This window comes from Dromiciops gliroides, chromosome 1, assembly GCF_019393635.1.
Source record: "Dromiciops gliroides isolate mDroGli1 chromosome 1, mDroGli1.pri, whole genome shotgun sequence".
In the NCBI taxonomy this organism is placed as follows: domain Eukaryota; kingdom Metazoa; phylum Chordata; class Mammalia; order Microbiotheria; family Microbiotheriidae; genus Dromiciops; species Dromiciops gliroides.
The window spans coordinates 141,798,753-141,820,549 of NC_057861.1; the positions used below are offsets into that span (position 1 = coordinate 141,798,753).

Genomic DNA, 21,797 nt, shown 5'->3' on the forward strand with positions numbered 1-21,797 from the left:
ATAACAATGTACAGTAAATATAGAAAAATAATGGTCAAATAGTTATTTGTTATTTAGTGAAATATACTTTAGGAAATACTTTATAAATTATTTTTATAATATGGGTAATAGGTTGAATACTGCCATCAAAAAAAGATGCAGTAAAAACTTCAAAAAGGGGGAGAAGTAGAATAGTAATCTAATTTCATAAAAATATCTGAGTAATAAAATATTTTGAAAGAACTATTTTTACATTCACTTATTGAAATGGTTCAGTATAATAAGAGAGTACACTTTCAACAAGTTGGATAAATAATGCGAGGGATTAAAATAATTAAGTATATTATAATAATAAAGTAATTATACCATCTATAGGTTGGATAAATAATACATAATTATACAATGTATTATTTAACCAACCTAGAGAAGGTATTGTTATTTTATTTTTACACTGAGCCATTTCATTAAGTGAATCCTTTGAAGAAACATCTCCCCACATCTCCTACTCCCCAGCTTCCCAGTATTTTCAGACCACAGATTAGGAACAACTAAATTAGAATACGTATATGTATAAGGTAAATTATTATAAATACTGCATAATAGATACAAGAGTAGTATAAGAAACATTCCTGAATACAGTTGAAGTTAATGAGTGTCTACTGTTTTCTAAAGTCTACAACAGCCTGTCACAGAAACTATGCAATTCTTTTTGCATAACATCTAGGGCTGACCCAGGTGCAAAGAAGCATTCAATAAATGTTTTTTGATGATGATGAAAGACTGAGAGGTACTTAACATTTGTCTCAATAATTATGCATGCTAACAGAAGCTATTTTCCTAAGCCCTGGGTGGAGCTGATCACAAACAGGAAAAAAAGAACATGTTCACTTTTATATTACTACATTTCTCCTCTTGCTACTAAGTATGATGGTACAGGTGTACACCACATGAGCTCATGAAAATGCATGATTGTGAAGGGTGTGATCATCTTTCTGTATCCATAGTGCATTCACTCTAAGGCTCATTTGGCCATCTGTTATATATTTAGGTACAGCTCTTTTGGAGACATTAAAACAGTTAAAGAACTACATTTAAGAAACCATATGTTAAGAAAAAGCCAGAAGTAAAAATAAAGGTCACAGTGAATGATGCATGGCCACCAAAAAGAAAGAACCAGGAATTCCTCTTGGTATTAGACATGCATAAATTACTCTTCACAAACACATTTATTCCAAATAGTTATTTATAGACCTGTTAACTACTTGTTACTTTATATCCCTAAGATTCTCTAAAATTCCTGATTAGCAACATTAGATAAGCAAGGATTAATTGGGGTAACACTGGGAAGGGGAAATGAGTATTAGGACATATCCACTAAGTGGCTGGACTAGATGAACTTGAATGTATCTTCCAGCTCTAAATCTATAATCCTATGACCTATGAAATACTTTAAAATTCTGACATTGATCTTTTTTTAGGTCATAAAAATTCTTTTAAAATCAAGTCATGTCATTGGGGCTTAAACCCAGATAACTGACAACTTTTTAATGTGATATTCCCAAAGGATGAAAAAACAAAAATAACAAGAGAAAGAGAAAACAAAGATAAAAGGAAAAAACAAAGTGAATAGAGGATATAATAGGTGGTCAGAGAAGCAGCCAAAACAAGCTAAAACGATATTAATTCCTGGAAAATAGGGTAAGAGAGTCTCCAGTGTACTTAGGGAAAATAAGGATATTCCAAAATATTGACCTTGAACACAGAATTAACTTATAAACACATCTCTACTATCCTTTGAATTACAGAATAACCAAATAATACAGCATAGGCAACAATTTCAAATGTATACTTCTCCATTCAGTGAAGCCAAGTAACATTTCAGCACAAATTTAGGTAGGCAGAATGAAATCACCATATAATTGAATATTCTCACTCTCTAGAAAAAAAAATAAATGAGAGAATTGTTGGCTAATATTCTTGCAACAGAAAGCAGAGTCTACTAAATCAGTAGCAACAGTTTTTACAGCATCCAAAAGGCATGCTTATTGGCATACCTACATTCAAATAGTGACCTAGCCCAGTTTTGCTGAACTTGTGAGGCCCAATGGGATCATGAGTCAGAATCTGTGTATAGTCCAGGTACTATTATAACTGATACATTTTAATGTTAAACATATATGCAGCTCCAGCATTAACTTGAACTTGAGACCCCATTTCTAAAAGAAAAATTCACAGAGACCTCTCTCTAAATGACCTCATACAATAGGAAAAGGTTAGCTCAATATAATCTTAAAGAGCTCTAACATATTATTGCCTCCTTTCAATACTTATTAAAAAGCTTGGGGTTATCTGGAGCATTTAAACTTAAATCTCTAGAGGAGGCCGTAAAGGCTATAGTACTTACTAGAAAACCAGAGATTTTCTATGTTCCATAGAAAAAAAGCTTCCCAAAGTTACACTTCTTTTCTTTTGGCTAGTTTATTTTATTTTTTATTTGTTGTTTAGTGTTTTATCTCTCCTCCCCTAATTACATGTAAAAACAATTTTTAACATTCATTTTTAAAACTCTGAATTCCAAATTCTCTCCCTTTCTCCTTTCCCCACTCATTGAGAAGGCAAACAATTCAATATAGGTTATACATGTGTAGGTATGCAAAACATATTTCCACATCAGTCATGATGTGAAATAAAAGACAGACCAAACCCCACCCCCCAAACGAAAAAACAAACCTCTAGAAAAATAAAGTTTAAAAAAAAAAGCTTCAATCTGTATTCAGACACCATCAGTTCTTTTTCTGGGGATAGATAGCGTTTTTCACCCTTAAATCCTTCAGATTTGTTTTGGTTCATTGTATTGCTGAGAATACCTTAGTCATTCATAGTTGATCGTCTTCCAGTATCACTGCTACTTTGTATATAGTACATTTCACTTTTCATCAGCTTATCTAAGTCTTTCCAGTTTTTTTCTGAGAGAATCCTGCTCATTATTTCTTATAGCACAAGAGTATTCCATCACAATCACATACCATAATTCATTCAGCCATTCCCCTATTGATGGGCATCCCCTCAATTTCCCATTCTTTGCCACCAGAAAAGAGCTGCTATAAATATTTTTGTACATACAGGTCCTTTTCCTTTTTGTTTTTTATCTCTTTTTGGATACAGACCTATGGGGACCTTTGCTAGGTCAAAGGGTATGCATGATTTTATAGCCCTTTAGGCACAGTTCCAAATTGCTTTACAGAACAGGTGAATCAGTTCACAACTCCACCAACAATGTATGAATGTCTCATCTTTTTCACATCCCCCCCAATATTTGTCATTTTCCTTTTCTGTCTTATTAGCCAATCTAATAGGTATGAGGTAATACCTCAGAATTGTTTTAGTGTACATTTCTCCAATCAAGAGTGATTTAGAAAATTTTTCATATGGCTATCGATAGCTTTGACTACTTATTTGCAAACTATATCTTCTGATCGCTTATCAGTTAAGGAATGGCTCTTATTTCTATAAGCATGATCCAGTTCTCTATAAGTTTGAGAAATGAGGCCTTTTTCAGATAAACGTTTTAAAATTTAAAAAAAATTATGATTGCTAACTGTATTTCCCTCTGTCCTATTTCCCCCTCTGTTTATTTTAATCTCTCCTTCCTTTCGCTCTGTGCCTCCTCAAAAGTATTTTCTGACTGCTGCTTTTCCCAATCTGCCCTTCCTTCTATCAGTGCCTTCTCTTCTTCCTTCTATCCCTTCTTTTATGCCCTTCCGTTTTACTTTCCTACAGGGTATAATAGAGTTCTATACTCAATTAAGTGTGTATGTTACTCTCTTTGAACCAATTCTGATGAGACTACAGCTCACTCCCTCCCTCCTACTTCCCCCATCTTCTCTTCTACTCTTGCCTCTTTTATGTGAGATAATTTGCCACATCCTACTTTTCCCTTTCTCTTTCTCCCAGTGCATTCTGCTATTTTTTTTTGCATTCTGCTCTTATCCATTAATTTTATTTTTAAAAATATTATCCCTTCACATTCAACTCACACCTGTACCCTCCTCCGTCTATATACACTCCTACTAAATGCTGAATAATGAGAAAGTTCTTAGGAGTTACAAGTACCATTTTCCTATATAGGAATGTAAATAGTTTAAGCTTATTTAAGTCCCTGATGATTCCTCTTTTCTGTTTACCTTTTTATGCTTCTCTTGAGTCTTTCATTTGAAAGTCAAATTTTCTATTCAGCTCTGGTCTTTCATCAAGAATACTTGAAAGTCCTTTATTTCACTAAATATCCATTTTTCCCCTGAAGTGATTGTTGGTTGTAATCCTAGTTCCTTTGCCTTCCAGAATATCATATTGCAAGTCCACTGATCCTTTAATGTAGGAGCTGTTAAATCTAGTGTGATTCTGACTTTGGCCCTGTGATATTTGAATTGTTTCTTTTTGGCTGCTTGCAATATTTTCTCCTTTACCTGCAAGCTCTGGAATTTAGTTGTAATATTCCTGAGAGTTTTCATTCATTTGGGAATCTCTTTCAGGAGGTTAGCAGTGGATTCTTTCAATGTCTATTTTACCCTCTGGTTCTGGAATATCAGGGCAGTTTTTCTTGATACGTTCTCGAAAGATGAAATCTAGGCTATGTTTTTTCTCATGCCTTTTAGGTAGTCCAATAATTTTTAAATTATCTCTTCTGGATCCCAAACTTCAGGGTTTTTGTGAAGCTGTTTTCAGAGATACTTCAAGGGACCTGTAAGTTTTAAATTCTTCCAAAGTGGTATGATCTAAGGAGAGGTGTGTTTACTATTCTCTTGGCCTGTGCTCTGGTCTATGAGTGACCACAAACACTCTTTTTTGTCCTGAACTGTGATGAGGGTCCCTGCTCCACTGGGGCTGCACTGGTGTACTAGTGCTCCTGTGATCCAGATCTGAGTATGGGCAAAGCAACAGAGTCCTGCCTCTAGTATCAGCAAAGAGACCCCTACAATCTCCTTCTGATCAGTTGTTCAACCCTCTTACCACCTGTGGACTGAGAGCTCTTGAAGCAGTCTCTGCAGATTCAGGGGCTCCTAAGGCCTGCTCCTGGTTTGCTGCGGTCTGTGCTCCATTCTCACCCAGGTGTGACAGACCTTTCCAGCCAACCTTCTAACTTGTTTTTGGCAGGAAAATTATTTCACCCCGTCCTTTTTTTGGTTCTGTCACTCCATGAGTTGTTTTATGGAAATATTTAAAGTTGTTCGGAGTGTTTCTGGGGAGAGCTCAGGAGAGTAGCTTCCTTTTCTCCTGCCATACTAGATCCACCCCCTCGGCCCTTAAACTCCATTTTCAAGGCCTTAATTTTAAGGTTCATTGATTAACAATCCATCCAGTTAAAAGAGAGCCCCACATCTGACTTGTTCTAGAGATATGCGCCTCAGTAAGCAGTAGCACAGTTCAGGCAGGGTTCACCATAGCTTTGCCAGTGCTCATTACAAGCTAATCTTACAGCTGATTTATTTATCTGTTGATTTATTTATTCCCAATTAAGCATTTATTTTCTCTATCTCCTTACTCCTGCAGAGAAGTTAAAAAAAAAAAAAGGAAAAGGAAAAGAAACCCCTTGCAACAAATATATAGTTAAAGGTTAATTATTTAAAAGTAACCAAGCAGTATATTATAAAATTTGGCATTTAACTCACCTATTTAAGAGCAATGGTTGTTAATCCAGATTAGAATAAGATGCTAATCAATTATTTCTGCCTTTCTCTTTCCAAATTCACACACACACACACACACACACACAAACACAAATTTATTCATAGAAAACTGTCATACAAATATGTGTTAAGTATGAGGTACTCTGGAGAATTAAAAAAAGAGAGAGACATGACCTTTTGAATAGCCTAGCAGGAGAGGAAGAAATACACATCCATGAAAACAAACAAAAACTTATAGTAGTTTATTTAACTTGTTTTGAATTATTTTTTAAAATGTAATGTTAATATGGAAGAGGTAATTCTTTAGGCCTGGTTTTGTAGTCCAAGAGTAATTATGCCTCAGAGGGATACACTGAAATTTGCAAAACAAAATGAAGGGTGTACAGGATAGGAAACAGACATGGATTCAGGTAGACTAAAATCACACTTCAGATATTGATTTGCTGTGTACACTTGGCAAATCATCTAACCTCGCTAGCTCTTACTTTCTTCTTCTGTAAAATGAGAGGGCTGGACTCAATGGCCATTGAAGTCCCTTCTAGTGCTAAATATATGATTTTAAAAATTTGCTTTATTTAAGAAATAAATATGACATACTTTTTTTACTTTATTACATCTGTTTCTTGCTTGTATATTTATTTTGCTAATTTACATTTCTATTTTTAAAATAGTACCAAATATTTTTGTTACTGCTTTATAAATATAATTTGACATCTGATAATGCTGTTCCCCCCTTCATTCATATTTTATCTCACTATTTCCCTTGAAATATCAGAATTTTTCTTATCCAAAGTGAATTTTATTATTTTAAGTTCTACAAAGCAACTCATCATATCTATAGATCTTTCTATGTTAAAGACTATTTGGAGAGAAATGGGGTGAATTAAAGGAAAAGTAACACTAAATTCCATGAGATTTACCATAGATTAAGAAAACAACATCCCCAGGTAGTTTTCATTTCTTTCTTACATGGAAAAGAGAGTTGTATTTAGGAAAGTAACATGAAAATGACAGGAATTTAAATGACAGGATTTAAAAACTCAACTGGGTCTACAAACACTTGACATAGTTGCCAAGTGAAGAGAGATGGCAGCCAAAGGAAATACTGGTTTAGGATATAAAGTAATTTGTAAATCTTGAAAAGATGATGGGAGATTATGAATAGTCATCACCTCATAAAGCAGACAGAAACAGAGAGTGATAAAAACTGTATAAAGAAAGCTTGATGAAGGGGGAAAATAAGATGGAAGGAAATATACAATTAGCAATCATATTTCTGAATGGGAATGGGATGAACTCTCCCATAAAACAGAAGTGAATAGCAGGGTGGATTAAAAACCAGAATCCTACAATATGGTCCTTACAAGAAAGCTTGGTGAGAGAGCCAAATAAGTAAAGCCACCCTGAGAATGAAAGCAAAGGACAAAAGGAAGAAACACAGAAGATAAATGAAAATATTTGCAACAATTTTTATTAAAAAAAAACTTTTCACAATCAAAACCAATATAGGCTGCCACACTTGGATGCTACTGTCACAGTTTGGGATATATATATATATATTGAAGAGGGAGAAATAATATTAAAAAGAAAAAGCTGGAAAAAGCTGATAAATTAGACCAAGTTTACATAGATATCCATCCTGGAGCTGACATAATTGAGAGAGCTTTTTTTTTTTTTTAAATTGAGAAGGCTTTAAGGGATTGATTTAGGAAGAACCAGAAGGAGGAAAGATGATAAAGATATAAAAACATCTCAATTTATTAATCCCCCAAAAGTTTGATAAAAAAAACATCTTCAGGGGCAGCTAGGTGGCGCAGTGGATAGAGCACCAGCCCTGGGGTCAAGATGACCTGAGTTCAAAGCCTGCCTCAGACACTTAACGCTTACTAGCTGTGTGACCTTGGGCAAGTTACTTAACCCCAATTGCCTCACCCCCCAAAAAAGTTTAAAAAAAATATCCTCAACTACTAGTCTCTGTATTCTTATTTACACACACACACACACACACACACACACACACAGAATTTGAGATGTCACTAAGACATCCAATTTTAAATGTTCAATAGAGAATTGGCGATGAGAAAATGAAGCTTAGTGGAGAGATTAGGCCTTGATAGATTTGGGCATCATCTGTGGAGAGAAGATACCTAACCAGTTGAATCTAATGGTTATTGAGAGAGTGTAAAGGGAGAAAAGAGCCTAGTGTGGAATCTTGGGGAACATCAACAGTTATGGGGCATGATAATGGATGATACCCTAGAGATGGGGGTGCTGTCAGATGGTAGGGGGAGAACCGGGAGAGAGTAGGTCACAAAAGTCCAGAGAGAATATAGTACACAGAAAGAGAGGGTGGAGAGGGTGGTCAACAGTTCCAAATACAGAAGATAGGTCAGAAGGATGAGGACATATAACAAATCAGCCCTTGAAAAAAACATTAATTAAGGAGATCATCAGGGACACCTATGATTTAAAAAAAATAAAAAATATGGACTGGTTATTTGATGAAGACAAGGTAGACAGACTTTATAGGTATCTAGCAGATGCTAGAAGACAGTGAAAGTTTCCAGCAGTGAGGTGGATCCCCTTTGGTTAACCTATGAGAGGACACTAAGCAAAATCACTTAGGATAGATGGTCATAGAATAGACTGTGATATGCATCACTGAGGGCACATGCAGATAAATGAGTACTGGAGCATTATTTCTTGCAAATGAATTCACTGCACAGCACAGCGGTCATGCCACTTTGGATCTGTCACTCTGTCTGGTTTCAGCTCCACAGAATAAGATTCTCCACTCAGGATATGCTCACCACCTTGCTGCCAACTCAGTGCACCCCCTCTCCCTCTTCACTGTTTCCACACTGCCCCCCTACCCCCGCCTTTCCTGCCTCTTTTTGTGTGTAGTCTTCCCTCATTAGATTGTAAACTTCTTGAGACAAGAGACTTTCTTTTTCTGATTTGTATTCCCAGGGCTTATCACAATGCCTGGCACATAGTAGGTGCTTATTAAATGTTTACTGAGGGGCAGTTAGGTGGTGCAGTGGATAAAGCATGGACCCTGGAATCAGGAGGACCTGAGTTCAAATCCAACTTCAGACACTTAACACTTACTAGCTGTGTGACCCTGGGCAAGTCACTTCACCCCAATTGTCTCACCCCCCCCAAAAAAAAAGTTTACTGAATTGAATTAATGTGCTTAACCAGAAAAAACAAAAACAAAAAACTACAATATATTACAATAAACAATTTGTTTGTTTGATTGATAGGTGAGAATAAGATTAAAGCTTGCCTAGGGGTCTTTACATATATGATTTCATTTGAACTTCGCGATAAATATGTGAGGAAGTTAAAATAGTTATTAAGCCCAATGTTAGAGATAAGGAAATTTATACTTAAAAGGTTAAGTATTTTTCCCATGGCCACACAGCTAAGAAGTGGAATCAAACTTGTGTCTCCATGAATCCAGATCCTTTTGACCTCTTTTCACCATGCTGTTCTTCAATCCTTGTGCTTAAAGATGCTGCTAAAACGTTTTAGGTGCTTTCCTGCCTCAGTAAATACAGTATGTTAGGTATGTACTTAACATCAGGATCCTGCAGTGCTGAAGGGCCAGGATTGCAGACATTAATGGTAACTACACAGGATTAGTGATGTGCAAATTCTAGGAGACTGGGCTAAATCTAATATAATACCATTAAAATTTACAGTGTAGCTTCCCCTGACTCCTGGCACAAGATCATGGGATCATAGATTTACAGGCTGAAGGGGCCTTGGATGTCATCTAGTCCCAGCCCCTCATTTTACAGATGAGGAAATCGAAATCTAAGTTGGGATGGGGTGGGAAGGTGACTTGTCCAAGGTCACAGGGAGTTAAGTGGTAGACCTGGAATTTGAACCCAGGTCCTTTTACTCCAAGACTGCTACTTTTCCCATATCACCACATAAAACTAGAGTAACACACATGCAAAAGTAGAGCTCCTATGCCTGCACTAACTTCTCAGTAGGAGCTCACAATACACCCTATGAAGCTATGTAGGAGACTGGCTAAAGGAAGGAAAAATCATATTCTCCCACCCCTGTGAAAAACTGTAAGAGAACTAAAAAAACAATTATGAAAACATGGGTTGATGTCACCTCTGGCAATTAGACAGTTTGCTACTTTTAGTACACACTAGCTATTTTCTCCAGAAATGAAAAGAATGAGTTTAGAGTTTCCGTCTGTTCCCTACTGTAAACAAATAAAGCCAACATTATACAAAGTTTTGAATATGTGGTATCACACTTTATAATGAAAAAATTTGGATACAGATAAATAAGGAGTGATTGATCTCTCAAAATGACAACTGTCTTCATTTAAGTTGCTTTAAAACAGGGCTAGAGATTTAGAGCTATAAAGGACCTTAGAGGTCCTAGCTCCTTCATATTAAAGATGAGAATTGGAGGCCTAGAGAAGTCAGCTGACATACTAAAGGTCACACTGGGAGTGAGCAGCTGAACCAGCAATCTATCTCCTCTCATGTAAATGCTCTAAAAGGCAAAGTTATTTCATTTTTGTCTCTATCTCCCTGAGGATTTTCACATAGTAGGCACAATAAATATATATTCCATTTGAATTGCCAAATAGATCTCAGGACCTTGGACCAAGCTCTAGCATCCTTTCTCTTTCAGCTCAATGCCTGGCTACCATTAGATAACTTTATTTTCAAAAACTCAAATGAGGGAATGATTAACACTTCTGATTGTATAAGTATTAAGCATCAACTACAATTCCATTCTCCAAACTAGATTTCATTTTTTCCCCATTTTTCCCATTGCTTAGCAGAGTGTCTGATACACAAAGCACTTAATAAAAGCTTGTTGCATTGACTATTCAATACATATTTATTAAGTATCTACTATAAACAAAGAAGAAAATTCTGAAAAAAATAAGGAAGTGGGAGATAGAAACATATGAAAGTACACTGACCTAAAAATACATTATTATGAAAATATGTGGCTAAACCATTCGAATTATATGTGTGCAGCCTAAAAACAAGAAAATAGTATTATTGCTAAATCAAAGAATGAGGTCTTAGCTGCACTAAGGAAATCACAAGACAGCCTTCCCCAAGACACTCTAAGCACCATATAAAACACCAGTGACTGATGATGCATGCGAAATACTAGTAATCTACACATGGCAGACATCAGTAAAGGTTCTTCCAGTCCTCAGCACATCATTTCCACAGATCATAAAAATAAACTCAAATGCAGCAAAAATGGTTGCTAAGTAAGAGAAAAAAATGAATGGCCAAAATATGACCTTTAGCATTATATATCTGTGTACACACAGACACACAGACACACACACAGGGTAGGGGAGGGAGGAAGAGAAGAAGAGAGGGAAAGAGTGAGGGAGGCAGATAAAGACAAAATAGTGTCATGGGAAAAACCCTGGACTGGGAAATTGGAAGGTCTAGTCCCAATTTTGCTATTAAAGATCACACCCCAGCCTTCCTAGATCTCATTTACCTTTTCTAGGTTAGTCTAGATAATCATTCTCTGAGAGCTCCTCCTTCTTATCTTACATCAGTCGGTTACCCCATTATCTCCTCCACCCATCTTACAAGAAGGGGGGGTCCTTATTTGTTAGATTATGTCAACCAAACCACCCAATTTGATAAACTGCAGTGGCTCTCCATTACTTCCAGGATCAAATATAAAATCCTGTTTGGTTTTAAAAGCCCTGCATAACTTGGCTCCTTCCTACCTACCTGTCTTCTCACACCCAACTCTCCAACAGGTTTTTTGCAATCCACTGACAAGCCTTTACTCCTTTCTCTTCCTTGTACACTGCACTCCATCTATCAATTCTAGGCATTTTCATTGGCTGTCCCTGCTAGCCAAGGTAGAATTCTCTCCTTCTTTATGTCCACGTACTGGTTTCTTTAAATTCCTTCAACTCTCAAAGAACATCCCATATTCTATAAGACATCTTTCCCAGTCTTCCTTTATCTTATTAATGTCTTTCCTCTGAGATTATCTTCAATTTACTTTGTTTATTTCTTCTTTGTACATGGTTGCTTGCATGTAGTCCCCCATTAGACAGTGACCTCCTTAAGAGGAGGGACTGTTTTTTGTCTTTTTATTTTTTTTAATCACCAGCACTTAGCACTGCTTGGTACATAACAGGTAATTGCTGAATGCTTTTTGGCTTGATTTGAGAATGCTTTTAAATTCCAAAATGTATATGTGAACAAGTCATGGTGGCCTAAAGTAGAGATACCAAATTCTCTCAAAGAGATCAAAATGTGATTGGGAAAGCTTTTATGATTTTTTCTGGGGGGTGGGCAGGGCAATGAGGTTTAAGTAACTTGCTCAGGGTCACACAGCTAGTAAGTGTCAAGTGTCTAAGGTCGAATTTGAACTTGGGTCTTCCTGAATCCAGGGCCAGCGCTTTATCCACTGCACCAACTTGCTGCCCCTGGAAAGTCTTAACAAAATAAAAAAGTACAAAACAGATGTTTCTAAGTAAATATGTGGCTATCAGGGATCTAATGCTACGGGTCTAAAGGCTAGAGTATTATTCATCTTGGAGTCAGGAATTCCTGCCTCTGATGACTAGCAGTGTGACCCTTGCAAATCACCACCTCTATGAGCCTCAGGCAGCTTCTTCAAACTTATCTACTAATTGACAAAAATCCCAATTCTTTTTCCTACACACAGATATGAGGGACACAGATACACATACAGGTGATATAGCATAGTAAAATGCCATATAATGTCAAAAGAAAAGCAGAATAAGTCACAGTCATTAAACAGGGTCTTATAGTTCTTATTTTTATCTGTTTGTTGGGACTATATTTTACCATTTTTTTTATCTGATAGGTTAGGGAGTACATAAAGCTCACATTTTAGCATCAAGGACCCAGATTATATAATTATATATATTATAAATATTATAAATTATAAATATATATACTATAATTATATAATCAAGGTCAGATTATACCTGGATTAGATTAGAGCTGGAGGTGACCTCAGGTCATCTAATCCAATCCCCTCATTTTACAGATGAGGAAACTGAGGCCCTGGGAAGTGAAGTGATTTGCCAAAGGTCACAAGGAAAAAAATAACAGAGATAAGATTTGAACAAACATCTTATGATATGGAATACAGCATACTTCCCACTACTATGCTACCTTAGCACCAAAGAAGCATGATTCATAAAGTCACCTTCATTATTATGGCTATTAGCTTCTGTTAATTATTTAGCTGTGATGCACATTGACACTGACAAAAATTATTATAAAATATATTTGGGGGGAGTCTGGAAGAGAAGGCTAGGTTGTTTTTTTTTTTTCCTATGGGGAACTCTAGGTCAAGTAGCTCCCTCTCACAATGCTGATCAGCCACTGGTGAATAATTTATAGTTTGAGAAAGTTGCTTGGAGACTCAGAGGGGTTCCCATAACTTCTTCAAGGGTGATACAGCTAATAACATCAGAGGCAGAACTTGAAAACAGGTCCTCCTGACTCCTGGGTTGGCATTTCATCCATTATGCCATACTGCCTAAAATACATAGATGACTATACTATATGTGTGTGTATGTGTAAAATATACACATGGGTTTAAAAAACAAAAGCACCTCTTTGCTAAGATCAAATACAACACAAAAGTTAAAAGTACAGACCTCCTATAAAAGAGGATTTAAACCAGCTCGATAAAATGATCACAACTATAGTACCATAAAAAGTAAGAGGATATTATTTTCTTAAACTATATAAATATATTCCTAATATATTTAACATATACTACAAGGTGACATCCAACTAGGCATTTTAGCATCTCTAACATCTTACGTCTTATAAACACCAACAGAGTGTGTGTGTGCGTGTGTGAGAGAGAGACAGACAGACACAGAGAGAAACAGAGAGAGAGAGAGAGAGAGAGAGAGAGAGAGAGAGAGAGAGAGAGAGAATGAACAGGTTCAAGAGTCAGTAAGATACCAGTAGGTCTGTTCAGCCTCCTAAAATTTGCAGGAATTCATTAGTCTTTATAATTTAACTGAAGTAAACATTATAGATTAATGCTGAATTTATTATAAAGACTTTGAGATCAATGACAACTTTCTTCAATTATTTCTCATTAAGAGAACCAACACACATGTCATTGCATCTTCCTGACCTGTCTTGGAAGTTTTAGCTGAATTTGTATTTAAGAGGCATCTCTCGTAAATTTTAAGATGGACCTGTATCAATGGAATAGGCTAGGTACAAGAGACACAGTAGTAAATGACTTTAGTAATGTACTGTTTGATAAACCCAAAGACTCCAGCTTCTGGGATAGGAATTCAGTATTTGACAAAAACTGCTGGGAAAACTAGATGATAGTATGGCAGAAATTAGCATAGACCAACATCTTACACCTTATACTAAAATAAGGTCAAAATGGGTACACGATTTAGACATAAAAGGTGATACCACAGGTAAATCAGGAGAGGAAGGAATAAGTCTGCCTTTCAGATCTTTGGAAAGGAGAACAGTTTATGACCAAACAAGAGATAGAGAATATTATGAAATGCAAAATGGATGATTTTGACTACATTAAATTAAAAAGGTTTTGTACAAGCAGAAGCAATGCACACAAAATTAGCAGGGAGGCAGAAAGCTGGGAAACAATTTTTATGGCCAATACTTCTGATAAAGGCCTCATTTCTAAAATATATAGAGAACTAAATCAAATTTATAAGAATCCAAATCATTCCCCAATTGAGAAATGGTCAAAGGATATGAATAGGTAGTTTTCTGATGAAGAAATCAAAGCTATCTATTGCCATTGGAAAAAATGCTCTAAATCACTATTGATTAGAGAGATGCAAATTAAAACAACTCTGAAGTACCACCTGACACCTATCAGATTGGCTAATATGACAAAAAAGGAAAATAATAACTGTTGGAGAAGCTGTGGAAAAATTGGAACAGTAATGCATTGTTGATGGAGCTGTGAACTGATCCAACCATTCTGGAGAACAATTTGAAATTATGTCCAAAAGGTTATAAAGTTGTGCTCACCCTTTGACCCAGAAATACCATTTTTGGGTCTTTTTCCCAAAGAGATCATAAAAAAAGGAAAAGGACCCACATGTACAAAAATATTTATAGCTGCTCTTTTTGTGGTGGCAAGGAATTAGAAATTGAGGGGCTGCCCATCAATTGGGGAATGGCTGAACAAGTTGTGGTATATGAATGTAATGGAATTCTATTGTGCTGTAAGAAACGATGAGCAGGAGGAGTTCAGAGAAACCTGGAAGGACTTGCATGAACTGATGATGGATGAGATGAGCAGAACCAGAACATTGTACACAGAATCATCAACATTATGTGTTGATCAACTGTGATAGACTAGATTCTTCTCACCAATACAATGGTACAAGAAAGTTCCAAAGGACTTATGATGGAAAAGGCTCTCCAAATCCAGGAAAAAAAAAACAAAACTGTGGAATACGGATGCTGATTGAACCACGCTATTTCTTTTGTTTTTGGTGCTGTTGTTTTTCTTTTTTGAGGTTTTTCCTTTTTGCTCTGATTCTTCTCTTATAACATGACTAATGCAGAAATATGTTTAATGTTATTATACATATATGTATAACCTATATCAGATTACCTGCTGTCTAGGGGAGGGTGGGAGGGAGAAAAATTTGAAATTGGAAATCTTATAAAAACAAATGTTGAAAACTATCTCTATATGTAACTGGAAAATAATAAAATACTTTTCGTAAAAAAAAAAAAAAAAGATGGACCTGTAAAGCTACATCTCAATACAGCAGTCTCACACCCATTTCAATCCTTTAAACTTGCAGGACAGTTGCAGAGCAAAGAAAGTAGAACTGAGAGAACTATTTATTCGTTACTAGAATGAATGAAAATAATACCAAACAATAAATGAAAATAATACCAAAAAACTCCAAGAGAACTCAAATTAAATTCATTGATCAATCTTGGTTCCAGAGAACTAAGAATAAAACATACTTCCCTGCTTTCAATTAAGAAGTGGAGGACAACAGGTGCAGAAGTTTGCATATGCTGTCAGATATGGTCACTATGATGGGTTTTATTATTTTTTTTTAAATTACTGTTCTTTGCTACAAGGGAAGGTTCTATGAGGTATGGTTATTGGGAAGTGAAAATGACATAAAAACAGAAAACACAAACATAAAATATCAAGGAGAAGGCTGAGGAAACAAGGTGCAATCAGTATAGTCAGTTTACTTTGTTCAAAGCAATTTTCAAGCACCCACCAGTTCACAGCTCCATCAAACCAAGGGCATGAATCAGGCAAAAGACTGTTAAAAAGGAGTCTAGTTTCAGAGATTCCAAGGTGTCTTAGGCGATTGGCTTCAGAATGTTATGCCGATACTTCATGATAGTACAGTGTTGTATAGCTGTTATTAATTAGTGATATACAAGATGTAGAGAAGTGACTTAACTTGTTATATTACTGGTATAGTAAACTCTTAATATGCATTAAGAGACTTTTGTACAGTAACAATGCTAGTCAGTGTGAACCTACATAGAACCAGATAGGATAGGATTTAGACTTGTGATTTAAGTAGTATATTACTAGGTGAGGAAACTGCTACTACCAGTGCAGGTCAGTACCTTCTCTATGGCTTATAGTCTTAGAGAGTTGTTTAGAACATTTGTAAGAAACTCAAGTAGGCATGAGGGACATTAAATAAGGATCCAGAAGGCTGCATTGATAGAGGGGTTCTATATACTATTAATCGTAGGTCTATGTAAGGTCACATTGGTTACCAGTGTTACTATACAAAAGTTTCTTAATGCATATTATTTTTCTCTTTCTATTAAACATTACTACATCTCAAGTGGAAATTGCTTTCTATACATCTTATAGTACACATTTAAGCTTAAAAAGTGTTCTCTGAGAGTGTAGCTGCTTTCATTTAGGGATAGGGCAAAAAGTGCCAAGGGCCAGAAATCATTATTTCTTCCTCCTTTACCTTAAGCATAATTTCACATAAAATTTTTACTGGTCTTTTCCCCCCTATTATAGGCAGAGATGAGAGATTAAAATGTAACATAATAAAACAAAAAATATTCTATGGCTGAATTCTTTGTGCTCAACTCAAAATTTGAATGCTTCTTTTCAGCCTGTAGTGAACACCTTTCAGGAAAAAAAAAAGTATGCTGATCAAAAAGAAGTTATTAAAGAAATGCTGACCCAACTTTAAATTTGTGATAATCACAGTGTAACTGATAGGAATAGCGGGTCTCTAAGCAAAAACATGGGCTCCAATTACAAAACACTTGGGTTTGAAAGGCTCACGATTGTATTTCTTACTGCTTGCAGGTTGGGGAGGGGGTAGGGATTGGGGGTGGGAAAAAGGCAGAGAAGTAGAGTATGAGGACATAGAGAACACAGAACATTTTTCAATCATTTCCTACCTGCTTGCCATATTCCACTCAAGTGCTGGATTTTGAGAATTTCTTTCATTTTCTGTCAGTATCCCTCCTTTGCTACTTTCCTTCTCTGGTTTTAGCTGATCCCACTGAGCAGTACCAATGTTGATTGACTGTAAGTCTATTTGGTATTGTCTGTCTTCAACTTCTGATCCAGGGTCTCGAAGAATTCCTAAATTCAGTGCTCTCCTGTGAAGCAAAGGGAAAACACATGTGAACTAAAATCAAACATGCCACCATTCCATTTGTGTTTTTGTATACCAACATTGCTACAATATGACTTTCTTTGTTTCCTGGTGCTCAAGTTGAAGGAATCAATTTTATGACATTAGTATCAAAAGAAATTTTATGAGCTAAGTAGGCATTTTGGTGGGCCTGAAAATTTTGTTTAACTTCACACTAATAAATAATGCCTTTTACATATAAAGCTAATGCTACTAGACTACTGTCCTTAACACTTTTACCAGTTTGGTTTTACCAGTATGGTTAGAGAGGATTTTTTGCAGATCCATCCACATCTTTGAAGAAGTAGACCCAGCTTTGATGACAATTAAAATATTCTACAAATTTTAAAGTGCAAGAAAATGTCAGTTCTTACTATTTATATTTTATTACTGATGTTGTTACTACTACTACTACCACCACCACCACCACCACCACTAACAACAACAACAGTTAAAGAGATAACTGAAGGGAACTTACAAGCCAAACGATTCTAGAATCAAAGTAACATGAAGCTGGAAAAATCTGGGCTGTCTCAAAAAATCTTTGAATGCCAAGATTTAATTTAGAGATATTAATAAAAAGGAGAGACTAAGGGAAGACAGTAGTTCATGCCCAGAAGTATATTTCTTTAAATTATTGTTCCTTTTTAAATTCCAAGTTTATTCTTTGTATATAATTTAGTTTGTTCATTTATTGGTGTTTTCAATAAGAGATCACATTCCAAAATTACTGATGACTTAGTAAAGCTAAAATTGCATGTCTCTATTCCATAGTAAGAATGTACTATGAAGTAGTTTCAGGCAATTACATCATAGAATTTTAGAGCTAGAAGAGGCCTTATAGAAGAGACCTTGGTCTCAAAAAGAATCTAGTCTTTAATAGATATGCCAACCAAATCTTATTCCATTATCAATGACATGTATGTATATATGCATGTACATGTGTATATGTGTGCATATATCTGTGTATAAAGACCTGAAAAATATGTATCTGTGTCATCATCTTTTAAAGTGATCCATAGTAATTATAAATGTTCATAAGTTTCTAGAATATAATGTTTAGCAAATCTTTGTATTAAAAAACTATAGGTATATGAACCTCATTAACAAGAATTCTTTAAAAGTTGATATAGTTTTGCTTCTATGTTAAATACTTGTGCTCTCTATTCTAAAATATCCAGTTGCACAGATGTTTCTGGTGAATTTTTTACAACCAGCTAAGGATCAACAATTTCTTGGCTTAGTGGAAAAGAAAAAGAAGATGGAAAAGACACTTAAAAATTACATGTGAGTATAGAGTACAATCTTTTTATATTTTAAGATCGGAATGAGAAATACAGCTGTAGATCTTCAATCACAAATGCAACAGCATAAAAGAATGAAGTTCCATTGCTTAAAAAGTAAATTCAAAATTTAGAAACACAGAATGTTACGAGTAGGAAGGAAATTTTAAGGTGTTAGCCTCAAAGAACATGAGAACTGGAAGCCCCCTAAAAGATCAATCTAGTCCAACCCCATATTTACAGAGTGGAAACTTAAGCCCAGAAAGATTAGGCAACGTGGGTTTGTTACGTTTAGAGTGTTAAATATGGCTATGTTTGTTCATTTCAGTTCTTTCAAAACCAGATATTGTTGGATTTATAACCTACTCACAGTTTTGGGGAATCTTAGCCTATGACCCAACAGGCCTGGGACAATAATCTCAAAACAATTAGGGCTTCTTTTAGGTGAAATGCCATTTGGATATGAGTGAGTGTCCTCGCTGCCAGCCATTATGAAATTCAGGCTCCTCACCATGACATATTTTAAAAAAAATATATATCTTTCTGAATATTTACTAATAAAGAAATTGATTTACTTTAGCATGGAAACTCATTGCAACCATGATATTAGCACAGAATCCATTTATTTACCTAAAAGTAACTATGTGTACAATGTTTTATGTAAGTTTAGAGAAACTTGACAAATAGAGGTCTTCTCTTTATCATTATGCCTTGAGACTCAAGAGTCTTTCATATATCAGTAAGCTTTTACCTTTGTGTGCTTAGATAAATGTTGACAATCAGCCAATATTCTGGCACATGACAAGCTATCTTATTCCCCCAGGACATTAGCCACCCTATAAAAGTCACATTTATTTATTTTATACTAATACTCTCTCCATTTTAAGTAGATTCTATAAATATATATTTGTAAGGTGAACTGAAACATTTAGGAAATCCATCTGAAAGAGGAAAAAGTACGTTTGGAAATATAATTACAGTTATATTAAAAGACAAACAAACCAACCTAGGCCAGCATTAACATCAGACTTTATATTTCCCTTGGCATATAGAGAGGGTGCATAATCACAAAATTACAACCACAAAAGCACTGAGTTTCCTCAGAGTTTTTCATTTGGGCTTGAAATTTCCCATGTTTTGTCTCGGCTTAAAATTGAGCCATATTCTTTGCATCATTCAAGTGTGGAAAACATGATTTCCCACAGATTCTTCCTTCCTATCCAAAACCAGGCTACATTTCAAGCAGTGGTCATATAATCTTAACATACTAATTTCCTAATTTCAAACTTTCGAAGGGCTGAGTTTGGCACTTACTTTTCCAATGTACTGGCTTTTTAAATTAAATTATGCATTACATGAAAAGGCAGTCTGGTGTATGGGATAGAAAGCTGCCCATGAAGCCTGGGAAATCTGGGTTTAAGTCTCACCTTTGATATCTGCTGGTTGTGTGACATTGGACAAGTCAGTGATCTAGCCAATATTCTAAGACTGTAAGCTGCAAAGAAAAAACCTGCCTGCATTGGTAGAAAGAACTTATTTATCCAGGAATCCCTAATAAAGTGAAATAACAGGTTTGGTGCCTATACATTTCATTTTAAACTTATTTGAAAAATGTATATAATACTTGTGATGTGCATATTTAATTAAAATTAATTCATGCAAACATTTTAAATATGTTAGTGGGAAATAAACTAGCATACAGGATGGATATAAACTTTAGGCATTGCCACCCCCAATGAGAATATAATGTTGGAGAAATCACAAAACTCTTTGAATCTATCAGACATTCAGAGCCTTGAAAGAGTGATGACACAGAGACCATCATATAAAGCAAACTTTACAGAAAACACAAGACACTATTATAATACTCTGAGACATGGTTAGCTACATCTGATGGAAACCCTCTAGGTGATAAAGAACTCATTATCTTTTTGGGCAGCCTATTTTAATTTTAGACCATTATCATTTTTGTCTTTGTATTCCCAGAACTTAGCAAATTGCCAGGTATATAGTAGGCCCTTAATATTTGTTGACTGATGGGGCAGCTAGGTGGCGCAGTGCATAGAGCACTGGCCCTGGATTCAGGAGGATCTGAGTTCAAATCCTGCCCCAGACACTTAACACTTACTAGCTGTGTGACCCTAGGCAAGTCATTTAACCCCAATTGCCATATATATATATGTGTGTGTGTGTATATATATATATATATATATATATATATATATATATATATATATATATATATATATATATATATATATACACACACACACACACACACACACATACATACATACATACATACATTAGCTGTGCCTTCTGGGTCCAAGGAAATCACAGGTAAAGTTTACTGAAAACCTTAAAGTGTTTTTATAAATGTGGGCTATTGTTGTTGATATTATTGTTAATGGCAACAATAGATACTTTTACAATGTAGCAGCTGAAAACAGATACAATAATTCAGATGAGGACAGAGTAGACAAGGAATAATGTCATCCTCTTTCTGGAAACTCTATTTATCGTAGCTTAAGATCACATGAGATGCAGTGTGCCACAATGTATAGAGACCTGGCCATGGAGTCAGAAAGGGCTGAGTTCAAGCCCTGTGTCTCTGACACATACTGGCTGTGTTTTCTTGGGCAATTCACTCAGTGCCTTAAACATCTCCTTAAGTCTATAAATTCTAAAGTATGTTCTAAGCTACACTGGCAAAGAGAGTTTACTCATTAGGAGTTATTTACCCCAATGGAATCACAGATTTTATCTCTCTAAATTATCCCTTTTGGTCCCCATACTGAATTATTAGTTTATTAAAAATCCTCTAGTAGTTCTTGTTCAAATGAACTGCTTTATAGACATGTTTCCCTCCTTCCTGTCCTATATTTGTGCATTTGATTGGTTCTTTAACCCCCAAAGCAGGGCTTATGAAATTGAATCTTATTAGTATCAGTTTACAGAGAATTTTTTGGATTCCAATTTTATTATCAAATGTATTGGCACTCTCTCTCCCAGTATCATGCTAGTTATAGTTGTATTCAAATCATTTCTAAAATTTCTAACAGAACCCAGTTAATAATTGGGAACTATGATATTTTACTTAAGAATTCATTTCAGGGAGACATGAATCTATTAATCAATCAACACTCACTGAGTTTAGTCAGT

General features: G+C 35.5%; 1 protein-coding gene across 1 annotated transcript in view; it reads right to left on the minus strand.

Annotated features, from left to right (window-relative positions):
* Positions 1-21,797, minus strand: part of VPS13B (vacuolar protein sorting 13 homolog B) — a 996,174-nt gene that overhangs the window by 350,912 nt on the left and 623,465 nt on the right. Inside the window, exon 31 of the mRNA XM_043982862.1 lies at positions 17,114-17,317. Within this exon, the coding sequence (XP_043838797.1) occupies positions 17,114-17,317 (204 nt within the window). The remainder of the gene's footprint in view (positions 1-17,113; positions 17,318-21,797) is intronic.